The sequence below is a fragment of the Poecilia reticulata genome, chromosome 2 (genome assembly GCF_904066995.2).
Source record: "Poecilia reticulata chromosome 2, P_reticulata-male-v2, whole genome shotgun sequence".
In the NCBI taxonomy this organism is placed as follows: Eukaryota; Metazoa; Chordata; class Actinopteri; order Cyprinodontiformes; family Poeciliidae; genus Poecilia; species Poecilia reticulata.
In genome coordinates, this window is record NC_088831.1 from 7,361,905 (window position 1) to 7,377,879 (window position 15,975).

General features: G+C 40.6%; 2 protein-coding genes across 6 annotated transcripts in view; one reads left to right on the forward strand and one right to left on the reverse strand.

Annotated features, from left to right (window-relative positions):
- Positions 1-9,351, reverse strand: part of raph1b (Ras association (RalGDS/AF-6) and pleckstrin homology domains 1b) — a 37,307-nt gene extending 27,956 nt beyond the window's left edge. For 3 of the 5 annotated variants that reach the window (XM_008427308.3, XM_017302139.2, XM_008427272.3), the window contains exon 1: positions 9,081-9,351. The gene's annotated coding sequence lies outside the window, so the exon portion shown is untranslated. Of the gene's footprint in view, positions 1-2,971; positions 3,084-9,080 lie in introns of those variants that run through there. The other 2 variants (XM_017302143.2, XM_081616516.1) reach the window with 2 other exon arrangements.
- Positions 9,352-11,572: 2,221 nt separating this feature from the next.
- LOC103475569 (uncharacterized) lies at positions 11,573-15,594 on the forward strand. The gene is made up of 4 exons (XM_008427321.3): positions 11,573-11,894; positions 12,535-12,876; positions 12,957-13,105; positions 15,282-15,594. The coding sequence occupies exons 1-4, from the start codon at positions 11,831-11,833 to the stop codon at positions 15,393-15,395; spliced, it is 669 nt and encodes a 222-aa protein (XP_008425543.2). The 5' UTR covers positions 11,573-11,830; the 3' UTR covers positions 15,396-15,594.
- The last annotated feature ends 381 nt before the right edge of the window (positions 15,595-15,975 follow it).

Here is a 15,975-nt window from a genome sequence, read left to right on the forward strand (position 1 = left end):
CTTCATTGGGTGAATACAGAAAAAAAAAAAAGAAGTTTTTTTTTAAATCACTGCTAAGGTTGTTTGGTCATTAGTGCCTTTGAATCTATATATTTTGAAGGAGCGCTCCACTGTGGCCTGGAAGGTGCTAGGCTCGAACTCCAACTTTGGGTCTTGGAGTTTGCATATCAACCCAGAACCTTTCTACTTTCATGTCTTACCAACTATTTACTCAACCACCGCATCTCAGTTAGTAGTCCCATATTTCTGAGTAATTATAAAGATAAATCATCTTAATAAAACTCTTGGGTCACTTTATTGCTACAGGGATGAGATTACTTAATTCTTTGATACAGAAACCTTCCTCAGAGATGTTGGCCCATAGATTTGTCACCTGAACATCCGTGATGTTCTGTTGAATTGAAATCTGGTGACTGCAGAGGTCATTAGAGTACAGGGAGCTCATTGTCATGGTGAGAAAATCAGTTTGAAAGGGACTTGAGCTTTGTGACAGACTATTATCCTACTGGAAGTGGCCATCAGTGGGGGTAAGGGGTTCAAAGTGTGCAAAGAAAAGTCCTCCCCTACAGATTAGTCCACAAAAATTTAGACTTTACCATCTAGATGTCACAGCTAAAACTGAGTGAGAGTCCAACTGGAGGTGGAAAAGCTCTCGCGTCAAATCGGACCACAATCTGGCACCGAAACACATCAACCTGCACCGAGCCGCTCAGTGAAAATGAGGCATTAGAGCATCACTTAATTCACGTTGACTAGAACTATTGAAGCACTTAAATATCGAGTCACATCCCTACTAAAAGCATCATGTTGCTCCCATCTGACTGGCTAATTTGTTGTGTAAACAGGCAGCTAACTCATAAACTGGCTGGTTAAAGTACAATTAAATTAAATATGTTTTATGTTCCACTGTCTTAATGAGATTTTATATTATTTTCTGAAGTCTTTAAACTTCATCATATTTTAAGTAATTGTTCTGATCCCCAATTGTGCCACTCGACTCTTCGACTATGCCCTCTGATCAACTCCCAGCAGAAAATATTTATAGGAGTATATTTATTGAAGTAGCACATCCACATTTAACTGTTATTAAATGATGATTGTTGTGAATCGTACCGTGGAAAACTTATGTAGCACCTCTAGAAACTTGGTTTATTTTTCACATTTTTTCACCGTTGTTTGCTATTTTTTAAGTAAAGATGCAAAATATAACAATTTAAACAATATTTTTTAACATAAAGGATCCACATAATTATGTTACATGTAGAGCTGAACCAGAAACAATGAAAAAGCTGAGATTCTTTGTCGAGATCAGAGCTCAAATCCAGTAGTAAAGAAGTTATTGAGACAAGCTCTACTATTATTTACCTTCAGCTGTTTCCCCTCATACAATATGCAGTCTGGTTCTGATTACAGTGAGCCCATCTCCACTCCTCAGTGGGATTCTCCATGCTCTTAGTGAGCACTTGCCCCCTGGAAAAACCACACATGGTGGGAATTATGGAATAATGCTGTGTCAGGAATGTTCCCACGATGGCCAGTGGGATCTAATGGAGGTCCCACTGGTTGGTTGACAGCCGGTTGGGTTTAGCAATAACACGCATGCAACGTTGCACAGTGAAATACTTCTTGTATTAGCCAACATTTTGGACCTGCTGCTTTCGCGCTGGATCAGAACCGCTCCTTTGTGGAGATTTATTTGCGCCTGGGTTTTGCTTAACGACAAGGGAATATTGTGTACTCCATAACCTCACCGCCGGCACGCCTTTAGAGCAGCTGATATTATTAAAGATACGCATCTCTTCTCATTTACACTGTCTTGCAAAACTGTTCACACCTTTCCAACTTTTCCACATTCAGTCAATGTAAAAGTGAAAAAGTTCAAGGTTCATGACTAAGGTTTCAACAACTCAAATTTAAGATCTAATTAAGACCATTATGAATAAATTTGACATCTGCATCACATACAAAGAAAACTGAGTATTGCATATAATAGTAGTGCACGGTTTTTTGGGATAGGTTGGCAACAGAAGTGAGGTATATGTAAAGACAAATGTTGTCCAGCAGACAGGGGACGAATTTACATTTACCTATGATAGACACAAAAAGCTAGCTAGCTAGCTAGCAAGGGTATGCTAGCAGCTAGTTAGCATTAACCTAAACTGCCTTGAGTCTCAGATCCTGACAGAAAAGTCCCACAAGAAAAATAAACTACATAGAATATGAGATTAAATAGTCCCGCCACCACATATTTAAGGCTAACTTATATTTTTTCTAATATATTTAAGAAATTTTAAGGCCTTAATATTAGATGCATGACCCTGGTGACTGCTTTTACAAATCCCAGCTATCACCAGCAGCTATCGTGGGGGTCAAGACACAACAGCCACCTTTCCCTTGAGCTCTAAAAGCAGATAAATGGGCAAACTTTACTCATCAAGAGTTGGCTGTGAGGCACGTGGACCAAAATAATCAGAAATCACTGGAGAGTGAGGATCATCAGCCAAACAAAAAGAGATTACAAACGGTACTCAGCCACCAACTTAACCCAGAAACTCGGTCAATACAACCTTGCAGGCACTTTCAGAGCTGCTGGGGTATTAGTCCGACAGATTTGGATAGAAACAGTCGCACATGCACACATCGCTTTATGAGATTAAGCTTGTAAGTTTGAGTTACTGTCAAGGGATTCTGCTGCAAAAACTGTGCCAATCCACTTCTGTTACTGCAAGCACGGCACAGCAGCCTTTATTGGCCGGATTCTTTCTGCATTGTAGGTTGCTGCAGTGAAACTCTAGATTCCTTTGCTGTCCTCAATAAACCCTGACGTAAAAAAAATAAATAAATAAATACAAAAAACAGAGCAGCCTGCCAGCGTTAGTTCTTACAGTAAATCCAGAGCACTACATAGAGAGAAAAAGAGAGGCTTCCAGATTTTGGCAGTCGATGCGAGGAAAAAGACGGATGACCTCACCGCTTCCAAGTTGTTGTCTTTCGGATGAAGCCTCTTCCACCCAAAGTGTTTCACATTTTCCTAACAGGTGCGCCTCTGCTTCCTCCAGCCTTTCTGACTGGGGTCACTGCTAACATTGAGTTCCCACCAATGAGCAGGGCAATCAGCCAGCTTCCCCCACACTTCCTTGAGGTTTCACTGCCCGCTTAAGTGCCGCCTGCCGAGGACATGAGCGGGGTAACTTTCCTGCATGTGGTTAGAAGATGCAAGAAGTGCATATTTAAAGAGCGCTCAGCCCTAGTTTTTTGGATCAGAGCTGGTTTGCAGCTTGAACTAAGCACAGAAACACTTGAAACAGTTGGAGGATTTCAATAATGTATGGCTGCACCCGAGTAAGCGTGTCAAGCTGCAGAACAGCTTCTGTGGCTGCAGTTAAAGAAGAGGACAACTTGAAGAATCTGTTACAGTTTTATAATTTATGGATGGGTCTAACGGGGGGGGGGGTTATGTTTAAATAAATCGAACTTTTTAGATGTGCTTTGGTTTAACTGAGCAGTTAAATTTAGCCACAAAACAGCCACTAAAAGTGTTGGATAATGATTTTTGCTATAAATATGTCATTTGTAGCCGTTCAGCAGGAGAGTCTTAAATAAGGTTGTTTTCCTCAGTTATTCTATAACAAAGAAGTGTCTTGAATATGTTTGGAGGGCACTGTACCTAAAATCCAACACAATAAACTGCTATGAGAATAGTAATACCACCAGATTAAACTGCATCCGATAGCCTCATAATGCTGGCACTATTACATTTTCCCCAAATAACAAATAACACTGAATCCTCGGTGGATTTCACTGGCATTCAATCCCGAGGTCAACGGTTCACGCAGCAACCGTATGCGCCGCTCTCTAAGCGGAGGTCGCTCACCTCAGAGTTTCAGGCAGAGCATTTTGCAGTGGCGTAGGAGGAAACAGCAGTTTGATTTGTTTACATCTGTGTGTGGTTCCTCCATCACCCCCAAAAACAAAAACAGAAGCAGCTTGCGCAAGTCGACACGGTGGAGCGACGAAAAGCTGTTGTGGTTTGGTGAGAAGAACGTGAACTCTGCTTGGGTTCTGCTTCTGTTTATCTCAATAGGAAAGGTAATTGCCATTTCATTTAATTCACTATAGGATGTAAAGCAATCTAGTGAGTAGGGTATAAATCCTGCTTCTCCATCTGCAGCTCATGAATCACCTGGTCTATAACCATCGGCCAGACTGCACAAACGCATCTCCTCTGAGTTAGCACTTTGCGCTCTCAGTAGCGCTCCAGCTTGCCTTAAGCATTCCGTGTCATCTCCGATCCAAGAAGCCATTATCCCGAATCCGACTCCACAGACAACCCATGCCATACATCATCCCACCTCGCTACTGTTGTGGTGGAGCATAATCTAGACACGTGAAGAAAGAAACCAAAAGCCATAAATCACATCTTCTGCGTTCTCCGCGCCGATATTGGATACAGCCGCTGAAATTCCAGACGATAACTCCCACAGGGAGTGGGTTTGTGTTTTATTAATCTTGGATGTAGAGATCAGATTTGGGGGTGATTGCTCAACTTCATTTGTCGGTGGGTGCACAAAGCCAGCCCCCTGAGGCGTTTACTGTCTCAGGTGTCCATCATGCTGACTGCAGGTGGGAAATTTAACAACACACGAGGTGAGGTGCAACCAGAAACATCAAAATATAGTTTATCACAATTAAAACATCAGAATCCAAGCATATTATGTGTCAGAATGGAATAGTCAAAGTCCAGACCTAAATCCAATTAAGAATTATTAAAAAGATTTGAAAACATTCAACCCGACAAACACTGAGCTATTTATAAAAGAAAAATGTGAACATTTCCTACTTTTACTAGTGAGAAAATGTTGAAACTATGAATCATTTTGTTTCTTTTTCAAACACATGCACTAGTTTGTGTTGATTTGTCACACATACAAAGTCTAGTTTTTCATGTTCTCTCTCAGGTGGATACATTTAGCCAACCGACAATCAGCCGGGAAATGAAACCGGCCATCTGCAGTACAGTACAGGATAAAGGAAAAGGGTGAGGAGGGGGACGGAGGGTGTCACCCACCACAGAGCAGAGAGAATCAGCCACCTGCCTCTAACTGGAGAAACTGTCATTATATTAGCTGCCTGAGCTGCTTAGACAAACTGCAGGAAATGGATCGAACATGGAAAAAACAGAATAATAATAATAAAAAAAACATCTTTAGGATGTTCAGCAGATTACTGCTGAAAACACAGAGCAGAGTGATATGATGGCCTCGTTCTGCCTGTTCTAATCAGCGGTGAACTGGCTGCAGTGTTCATCAATCCCCCGCCTCAGCGCAGGCAGGTCATCTGACACACCTCGCTTCCTGATGATGCATTAGGATCCTAAACTGTGCTGTTTTTTTTGTTTTTTTTAAGGCATAACACCTTATTGTAAGTAAATGCCTTGGAAAAGGACAGACAACAGTGCAAACAAAAGCATACAAGGGGTGTGACTGTACCTCAAAGTGTTTATTTCCATCAACAGAAGCGGAAATGAGCCAATCTTTGAGTGTGTGTATATGAGTATGGAAAGGCCAACAGGAAGAGTAACCTGCTATCTGCAGCAACAGACGCTTTGCAGGCTACGGGCAGCCCTGGTTAGACATTTGTCTTTGTTTGCAGACATTAGGGGCAGCTGCCACCAAAGGTCAGTGAAATGTTGGCAGAGCGAGGCCCTGCAGAGGCTGGAGCCACGTGCCCTGGGAAAAGCTGAAGACCCACGCCCACTTTTCCAGCCTGTTTTCACCCAAATCTCACTTGAGCAGATCTGTTTTGCTAAGTCTGCAGTTGTGGCATCCCGTTTTCATATACAAAGCTTCATCCTTTCACTCCTTGGTCTTTATGTTCTCTAATTTTGTCTATCAAAACGCCAATATCTTCGCAGAACATCTGGATTTAAATCAAGATTAAATCACACAAAGTTACTTGACCGCTTCTGAAGGCAGACTGAATTTTAGTTATTGGTGTCGGAGTAAATGTGGCTGAAGGCAAACGCACAGCACACTTTTCAGGTTTGTAAAAACATATTTCTCATTCTGCTTCACAATTGCGCACCATCTCTCAAATAAAACCCTAATGAAACACATCAATGTTTTTGGTTGACAACATGTGAAAAACCTCAAGGAGTCTGCATAGTTTCACAAGTATCAGGTTCTGGTCCCCTCCTACACCCCCTACTGCAGCTCCCAGTTGAGCTGCGTTTGAAGTGCCATCCCCCTTATAGCTGCACCTCTGGCTGTAACACAAGCCGAGTAAACTTACACCGACCACCATCAGCACCTCCAGCCTCATCTTTTGAGCTTTTGTGAGGGGTGGTCTAAAGGGACTGACACACACAAAAAAAAAACATGAGCAGCTTTTTGGATCACCCATCCTGTGGCTAAGAATCATTCTCAAAGCTTAAAATTTACATAAGAGGGGTCGTTCTTATCTTATCAACGACATTCCAGGGAATCAAAGAATGCTAAAAACAAGGAAAAAATACGATTTTTGTAGCCTTAGGAAGGAAATCAGACTGAAAGTGAAACTTACAAATGCTTTCAAGCAGCTTTTATCTTGTTATACCACCCTAACTGGACTTTTATTGCAATATACTTGCATGCATTTCCTCATCTGCGATAACCCAGTTGAGGCGAAACTCACAGGCCTGAATAAGACAAGAAACGTTGGCTCCAACAACAAAAAAAAAAAAAAACAGCAAACATCCAACAGACCCTTCCATTTACACAACCAATCGTAATTAAAGTCTTCGGGAGAACTTCTGGACTGGGATGGAGTGCAGGAAACAGATGCCGCTAACAGCACCCGAAGGAATACATCAGCGAGTTTTCCAGATGCGTTTTGGGGCATCTTTTACGTCACAACTCTGACAAGACAAAGAGGGAAATGTGATCCTGACGTGCTGCTACTTTCCTCTCGCTGTTACTACTTGAATAGGGAGCATGCAGAGGGCTAGTGGTTATTTTCAGCCCATTAACTGCACTGTAAACGAATGGATGGTCTACATTGTTGCAGCGCTGTCTCCATGCCCAGAATAATGTGCTTCTAGTCTACTGCTTTCTTGATGCAAATCAAGCGTGCTATAAGGCCACAGACGGTCTATTATAATGCCACTGTGGGGAATAAAGGCAGGGCAAAGTGGCTCTTCAGTGGCTTTTTCTCGGGTTGTTCAGCTATAAACTAAAAGTCATAGATTGTGGAAAAAAAAAAGTCAGCAGAGAAGGGAATAAACTAGTCAGGCCAGCTTTAGTCACACACAGAAATGCATGTGTTTAACAAGCCAAATAAGAGGCAAAACAGATGTAAATGAAGTGAGGTGGCTACCAAAAGAAAGAAAGTGCTGAATGCTGGGTAATATAGAAAAAGAGAAAGGAAAAAACAACACAAAATGAATGCAAAATTGCCAAAAACAATTATTAAAAAAGAAGGGGAAAATAACCTAAATGAAATTAGAAAAGGGTGGAGTTCTTGGCTGGAAAATGATCAACTCCTCCATCCAGTTTCCTGGACAAAAAAATAATCTTGATGTCTCTGTGTTTTCTGAAAGGACTGAAGGAGAACTGGATGGGTTAGGAGGGCTTTAAAATCAATCCGCCGCCGTTACATCACTGAGCCACCAACCGAGGTAGCCACAGCTCTGCGTCTCTTTGCTTACGGAAAGCTTGTCCAAGGTTCAACACCTTAATGTTGCCTTTTCAAATGCTTCTGATAAAAATATCCAAGGCCGACGTCCAGTAATCTGCTCTGTTTGAGTGCAGGGTAGCACCTTGAATGTGTATTAAGGACGCCAACTGATGCACCATGGCATTCCTGTAGCTGTCAGTTTTGCAATGAATATGAAGAGACTTCTGACTGAAGACTAAAGCTTAAATTTATGTTTGTCAGAGGTACTACAAACAATGGCTACAGGCGTCGCCATGTTGAAATTTCGACTTTTTAACATCAAAGCCACGACTTCAGAGGTCTGAAATGCCACATAAATCCCACATTGAAGTGTTTTGTGAAACAAACTTTTCCTCTGCCTTATGGCGCCCCTTAGGCCAGGGCACCCTGAGTGGGAAGCCACATCACCCATGACCCAGCCAGCTAGGAATACGGTTCACTAAGGTCAACCCAGGGTCACCATCTTCTTGTTGTTCAAAACACTTCAAAGACTTCAGTGGAAAACAGTGGAAGACAATTTTCAAGTCATAAATAATCATTTTATGGACACTCCAGGCTCCAATTAGAGCTGAGCACATAATAAAAAGACCCACTGGTCAAACTGGCTGAATGTTATCCAATCTGCTGCGACCAGCGTCACCCAACAAAGAGGATTAAACCGGTGGTGATGAACTGCAGAGGAGGGATGGTTCATCACCGGCTGAACATAACCATAACACCCACAACCCGGTTATTTTACAGCATTTCTATCGTGCTGCATTCCTCAAATTCAGCAGCGAAAGCCCAAACATTGGCTCGACATTCTCTTCGGCCATTACCAGAGGCTGAGCCAGCCTCCTCCCGGTGACAGGGTGGAGACTACATCTTTTTTGTTTAGCTGGATGATGCAGGCAGGGGGAGAAACTAAAATTCACCCTGGATATACTCCCGGGCAGCATCAAAGCTGGGCCTTGCCAACAAAAACTGACACAAAGCTCCCAAACAATGAGCTCATGTTGAAATGTCCCTCCCAGGAGAGCAGCGGCTCTTTTCCCAGTCGACCCAAACGCTGCACAGCCCTTCTCCCTGAGAAAGGGATTGTTCAATGGCCGCAGATGAGGCACACGGACTCCCCTCATTCAAACATCCTAATGCAGAAAACAGCCAACAAACAGACACATACACAGGCTGGTATGGAAGGATATGGTTTTTGTTTGAGTCTTTAAAGTCGGATAGCTACTTCTTGTTTTCTTTTCCCCGAGGTCACAGTTTGGGATGGGCTAACAATGTGAATATACAACATTAAAGCGACATTTATGGGATTTTATCTATATAAATAGTTTTAATAAAACAGAATAAAAGCGATTAAAGTCCCCGACGTGCCAGAATTGAGAATTAAATCCACTTACTGTGAAATAGGATTCACAAAGAGGCTTCCCGTTTTTCCCTCAGTGCTGTCCAAGATAATAAATAAATATCCTTCTCCTCAACAGGAGAAAATATCGGGACAAACTCCTGTTACGATGTGGATAATTAACGATTTAAAAATATGAGTCTATTTTAAACTGTCCTCATGTTTCCACGCGCTCCCTCGCCTGCAATCCACAAATCTGTTCCCATTCCCATTCTTCTCTCCCGCAGCTGCTGGGGAGACACGCTGCGCGTCTCCGTCGTTTCCTGTCCAGCCCAGGAACGGACATGGACGCTGCCTTCAGGGGCCGTCGGAAATTACGTTAGGACAGGAATATGGGGAGATGCAGAGTCTTGCAAAAAGTTAACACACAACTAAATATTTTATCATATCTGGTCACGTTAAAACTACAAACCTTGAAGTATTTTTGGGGGGGATTCTGGATGATTTTTTTTTTCGAAAAAAAGAAAAATAAATAAAAATATTTTTGCGTTAATTCAGGGACCAAACATTTCGATCCCTGGTTCTCAAACTGCGGTACATGTACCACTGGCGGTACTTGGGTTGCTTTCAGTGGTACTGCGGTGAAATTTCTGTATTAGTTATTTGAATACTAAATACAAATTAACTACTAAAAGATTAGTTAAACAGCCCTGTCAAAATCTAGACCTAAATCCGAGAATCAGAGACAAGACACGGAAATTCATGTTCACAGGCTCTCCGTCTAATATGGAGCTAATTTGCAATAAAATAAAATAATAAAAAAATAGCTGCGACAAAAAAAAGAGAGGTAACCCTTGTATAATTTTCCATACACTACATAAACTCCCAAAGAAATACACTAAATTTCACGTTGTGTGAAGACACAGGAATCATTTCATGAACAGGGTGCTATCCTCAGGTCTGAGGTGGGTGTTGCAGATTAAAAGATTGTTGTCATCCATATGGATCTCTGTCCTTCTTTCCTGATTTGAATACTTTACAATCCTTCAAACAAAATAAATATTTTCTTCCTAGTTAAGGTTTCTAACACCTATTAATGTAAACTGACACAAATGGAAACGTGGACAGTAATTTTTTACCACCAGCAGAATGATTATAAAGTGCGTTGTTGCCATCTAGTGGATCTACGTGAATGATTCTCCTCACTTTTTTTTTTTTTTTTACAGACGTTTATGCTGACGCGTTTCAGACAAGTCACCATCTCCTACACCTGGTCTGAACATGCTTTGCTTGTACATGCTCCTTAGATAATGACTCATAATACTTTGTGTTTCTTAATCATTTCTCATCAACGTGTCTTTCTCTGCCTGTCAGCGTTTCCTGAAATCACATAATGTCAGGCACATAAATGTCAGCAGAGCATTTGCTGCCGTCAGCCGGAGGGTTCACTCCACCTGGTTCACGGATCGGGTCACTGCCCTTTTTTTATTTAGTTGTGTAATCACAGAAAGGTACTTTAGACGGTCGAGATGTTTGGATGTGTTGCACAATGTTACATTACGAGAAAAACAAACTAAAAAGGGAGAAGTGGATACCGGAGGGTCATAATTTGAACTCTTAGAAGCGACAGCACTGGCCAACTTCAGCCGCACTCAAAAAACGTGCCAGTCTTTCTATGCCACTGGTCAAACAAATTTTGGTAGAGGGAGTGTGATGGTGTTGATCTTGGGCATAAACGGAGGCAATCTCGAAGCAACGAGATGTTTAAACTAGATTCTGCAGCAACTGGTAATCCCTTTTTCCACTCTTGAGAACTTAAAACTGTTGGCTGAAGAACATGATTCCATCCCACAGCAGTGTATAACCAAACTGCTGGCGGTGTCACCCAACACCGCCAGCAGTTGGACTCAAACATCCAAATTCACTAAACAACACCCAACAAGAGTCAGTGGCAGACTAACCTGCAAGTTTCCTTACAAATGTTGCACTGTTTACAGGAAACTAGAGATGCTATCCAACATCTAAGCTGCAAAAGGAAACATTTCGACAAACAGGAACAACTTCAGGTCTTTGCAATAATTTTTGTTAGATGTGTGTTATTTTTTATAAAATACCACATAAAACCTCATAACATTTTATATTTAAATTCTTTATGTACCAATTTGTTCCGCATGTTATTTTAGTGTTAATTTTAAAGGAATCACACTTATGCGGCCTTATGGTTTCATTTTCCAGCAAATATGTTCTATTTTTAACAAGTAAGGGTCATCCGGGGCGAATAGAGGAAAAAAAACAACACTTATCAGTGTGTTTTGTGTGACCTGTGTGACTTTCATTTCTCCAATATATACTCTATGACAAAATAAATCTCAGAAGTTAAACAGCACACACAAAAGAAAGCAGGGAAAAAAAGGCAAATATTTGATGATTTCTTTGTTTAATCCATGATTCATGATCACAAGCTGTAAGTCACAGGAGGTCGTAAACCACCAGGAGAGAGCGGAAACTTCATAAGAGGAGGCGTTTTCTGCCACAGGATGTTTTCTCTCGAGAGGGCGCGTGAGCTTCAGTCACTGCAGCTCTGCGGGTGAGCTTCGTTCGAGGGGTAAAGCGAGGATATGATGTATTAACATGACAAGAACACGTGCGTGAAAGCGGGATTGACTGTATCGGGGTGACAGATCAGATTCCTCTGCAAGCACACGGCTTCATGCAGCTCGCCGCAGGAGCTTAGAGTTGGTCGGTGATGAGGGGAGATCCTTCTGCTGGAAGCAAGTCGTCGCTGTCCGTGCAGAAGACGGGACCATGATGGGAGTTTACTGGTTGTTAATAATCCTGCTGAGCTGCACGACATCTGGCAGATGCAACGGTAAGTTAATAACACAATATAAAAGTTTACAACTTGCGGTAGAGGTTAATATGACAATAGGAACGGTTATCAACTTTAGTTAGGCAATTCCAAAGAACACAATAATGTCTGGTTTCATGTCTTGAATTATTGCTATTTAATTTATTTATATGTAGTGTTCAACAAAGTAGAAAATTCAAGAAAAGCAGAAAAATATCATTCAGCAACAAAGTTAAAGCAGTTGCTGCAAACACAGAGTTATCTTGGAGAAAAATGAACTTGACACACAACTTTGCGGTGGCACAGACGCAGCAACACTGGGTGACTCAACTGTGCCACTCGCTTCACAAACTTGTATTTTCATCATGCCTATGAGAGGTAAAAGTGCCTAAAACGGCTGATATCAAGCAGATTCCACTGTGGGCGTGTGGTTGATGTGAAACAACCATTTCCATGGTTAGACTAAATTAAAGCAAAAATATCAAGAGGGGTGGATTTCTGAAGCTCTTTTTTTTTTGTAAAGCTCTTTAGATTTTTTTGAAGGACGTTTTGAAAATATTAATTCAGAACATACATTTAGCAATCAAGCATGAATGAAATGTATGACCACTGCGCTAAAAACTGAACTAATGCTTAATCTCGTTCACGTTTTCCTCTTCAGAGCAACAGTGGGACGTGCAATGCACAACAGCAAAAAGTCCCGAGTATGTGTTTGTGCCTTGCCCAAACATGTTTGTCGGACACACCACGGACAAAGACACTGTGGTGACACATAAGCTTTACAAGAACCAGCAGGTGGTTCAAGTGTGCCGTAATACTCAAAAACTGTGCAACCAAACCGATCCAGACATCCACCCAGAAAAAGACGAGAATGGGACACTTACTGGTTTCAAGCTCACAAGAAATGCAAACCCAAAGCAAGCCATCTACATGTGTGAGGGTAAAGTTACTTACCCTCCTCCTGTCATCAGCAACAACAGTACAGTCATTTTCCTTGAGGAAGGTGAATATGTCAGAGATTACATCATTTCAATATTAAATGTGCATATTGTAGGATTAACCTTTAACATATGGTTCTTTCAGGACAAGGATGCCCGCGCAAAACAGAAGAATGTAAAACAGAGGAACCAGAAGAACAAAAAACAGGCATACCTGTATGGATCTGGATAGTGGTTGTTGCACTTCTTAGCACCTACAGCCTAGCAGCTACTATTACTGCCTTGATTATCTGGGTAAGTAATTCCTGTATGTCACCCATCTCAAGGAGGAAACTAAACCATTAATTGATTTTTTTTTTGCCAGTGCAAAGTCAAAATATTTCTTTTATTTTCTTCTTTAGAACAAAGTAAAAAAAGTTTCTCCACAGCTAACAATCCATTACAAATCTTTTGAATAGCTTAAATATGCATTATAACCATGTAACTGGACATTTAGGCTTCTGTGGTGGCAGCAAAAACACCAAAAACAGAAGCTGGACAATAAAATGTCTATCAACAACGTTTGCAACACTTTAGAAGCTACCAAGAAGTAAACAAACGTTAGACATCTAAATGTTAGTTATTAAATTGTAATTATACATCAATTAACCCATAGTACATGTTAATTGGGTATTAATAAATGTTAGACAACCTTATTGTAAGTCAGCATCATGTAACTAACATTATCAAATGTTTCTAAAGCAAATATTAACAAGGATTTTAGAAACATTAAGCATAAAAATTAAGCATTTTTAAATGTAATTTAAGCATGCTGGTTGCAGTGTACGGATTGCAATAATGAAAAACTGAACGCTGACAGAATCAAGAGAATGTCTGGTTTCCTGGTCGGGTGTAAAACATTCAACTTTCTCTTTAGTTCTTTTACAAGATTTAAAAAGTTGCTGAAGTGAATAATTACAGCTGGAAATGTTTGGAGGTTTGTGAATGTAACTTCTAGCCAGTCTCCAAATTTGAACATCTCACTGAATGACATTTTCACACCCAGACGGCGGCATGCTAAACGACAAGTTTTTGCTCGGTCAGTCTGGTTTTTTTTTTTGTTCATCAGTCACCCAAAATTTATGCTGTCAAGCAAAAAGTGTTTCTGCTTTGGTTTTTGCACATGTGAGAACTGTGCAAGCCTAGAGTTCAGGCAAAATAACTTCTTTGGTATCTGACGTCAACATCTGCCTTCTTTGCATAACGTGAGGCTGGCAGCGGCTTTTGTGTGACCGAAGTAAATGATGGGCAGCAAGTCAAATCTATACTGCATGGATCTATATAGGCTACGCACAAAGACGGCAGAAATTAAGTGATGAAACAACTTGATAAACTATAAACATAATCCTATTTAGAAACAGACGACTAAATAAGTAAATGCAACTTTAAATTATATATAATTTTTAAAAACCATGTTATAGAAATTCTTAGTTCCTCAAGAAATATGCCACTAGCTAGTTATTTAATCAATTATCTGACTGGTAGTAACTTTGTAGAACCTGACATTAAAAGCTTAAGCATGTATTTATTTAACTGAGAGGAACATAAATCCTTGATATTCATGTGTATTTTATTATAAAACAACATTTTTGGTGCGAATGGCTGCTAGAAAAAAAATACAGTTAAAGGGCTTTTTCTTGTAGTTTTACCATATTTAAAAGTGAACATGCTCAGCTCTAAGGCTGTAACCACCAACAGTGTCGACAACACGAAAGGTTTATGAAACAAGGATCTCAGATATCTGTCAAATGGTCAGACATTTGCTATACAAAAATGTGAAAGCAGAAGCATTTTTCATCAACGAAAGCATTCAAGTCTGGCTTGAATAATCTAAAAGCATTGGAGAGAGTTTATTTAAAGATAATTTAAAACAAGCATGTCTGAATAGGGCTACAAGACATTAGGAAAAGATGGAATAATATGTGTGAAAGTTGCAAGAGCAATATGATTGCCTAAAAATAAATAGGCAAGGTGTAGATGTCTTTTTTGCTTTGCACTCGTGGCAAACAGACTCAGAGTGAAATACGGTGACAGTATCAACGTTGTAAGGGGTATTATTTTTCTCAGACAAAACTGGGTCAAGTTAAATAAAACTGTGACTTGTTCCAGATATCAGTCAGGTCCAAAATAATAATGGCTTCACCTGAAAAAAAAAATAGGTTCCCCTAATTAGGTCTTGTACGTTTCTCGACTGAATTGCACAGGACGTATGTCACATTGACGGTAAGAGTTTGAAAATGTTTGTTCACAATCTCCTGCGTTTTAGAAGTCTGCCAACCAAAATGGATTAAAACTACATTATACACATTTTAAAAACATTTTTCCAACTCGTAAGCAGCAACTTGACTTCAAACTTTGATCATATCTGCTACTTTTCCGTGTAGATTTACAGCTTCAAGTCACTGATTCAGTTGCTTTGAATGTCTCGCAGTACAAGATGAAGGATGCAGATTCCCAGAGCGACTACATGAACACCAAACCCAGACCTCCTGCGAAACGCAGGAAGAAAAGAGAAGTCCAGCATCCTATACCAAAACACTTCTGATGATTTGGACATCCCTGGATCATTTTCCTTGCAATTCCTTATCTGTAGGACTTACAATGAATATAACATAACTGTAATCAGTTTCTTTTGTATAATTTTTTTTTGTGTATGTGTTCATCTCTAGCAAAAGCAGCACTTCCTTTATGTGGGCGTCTGAAACATTGATGCGTATATTAAAGACAGTGTCAGGTTTTGCTCACTTCCTGTTTCGCTCACTGTAAAAGAAAGATGCGTTCTTGGGAACCCCTATCTTTGTGGTCGAAACAAAAGGTGGTGCCTCGATGAGGGGACTTAACCACATTTAAAGAGTTCTCGAGTTCGTAAATCAGTGCAACACCTTGTGGATCAACACTGACCACAACTTAAATAAATAGAGTTTTACAAGGCGCAACGCCTCGCCTGTGAATGTGTGCTCTCATTCATTTTCTGAGAATCAACACAGAGACCGAACTGAGGTTGATGACTAGCATAAACACAAGGAGCTGCAAGCAGATTGAAAATAACAAGCTGCACCATTTCCTGTCTCCCTACATTTATGTTTTTTTTTCCTCTCTCTCTCTTCGGTTGTTGGTACTTTCTG

Bases quoted from the DNA above. Each gene is read 5' to 3' on its own strand.
- LOC103475569 (XM_008427321.3), top strand. From the start codon at position 11,831: ATGATGGGAGTTTACTGGTTGTTAATAATCCTGCTGAGCTGCACGACA. The intron at 11,895-12,534 runs GTAAGTTAATAA...TTTCCTCTTCAG, and splicing joins GACATCTGGCAGATGCAACG to AGCAACAGTGGGACGTGCAA. The intron at 13,106-15,281 runs GTAAGTAATTCC...AATGTCTCGCAG, and splicing joins TTACTGCCTTGATTATCTGG to TACAAGATGAAGGATGCAGA.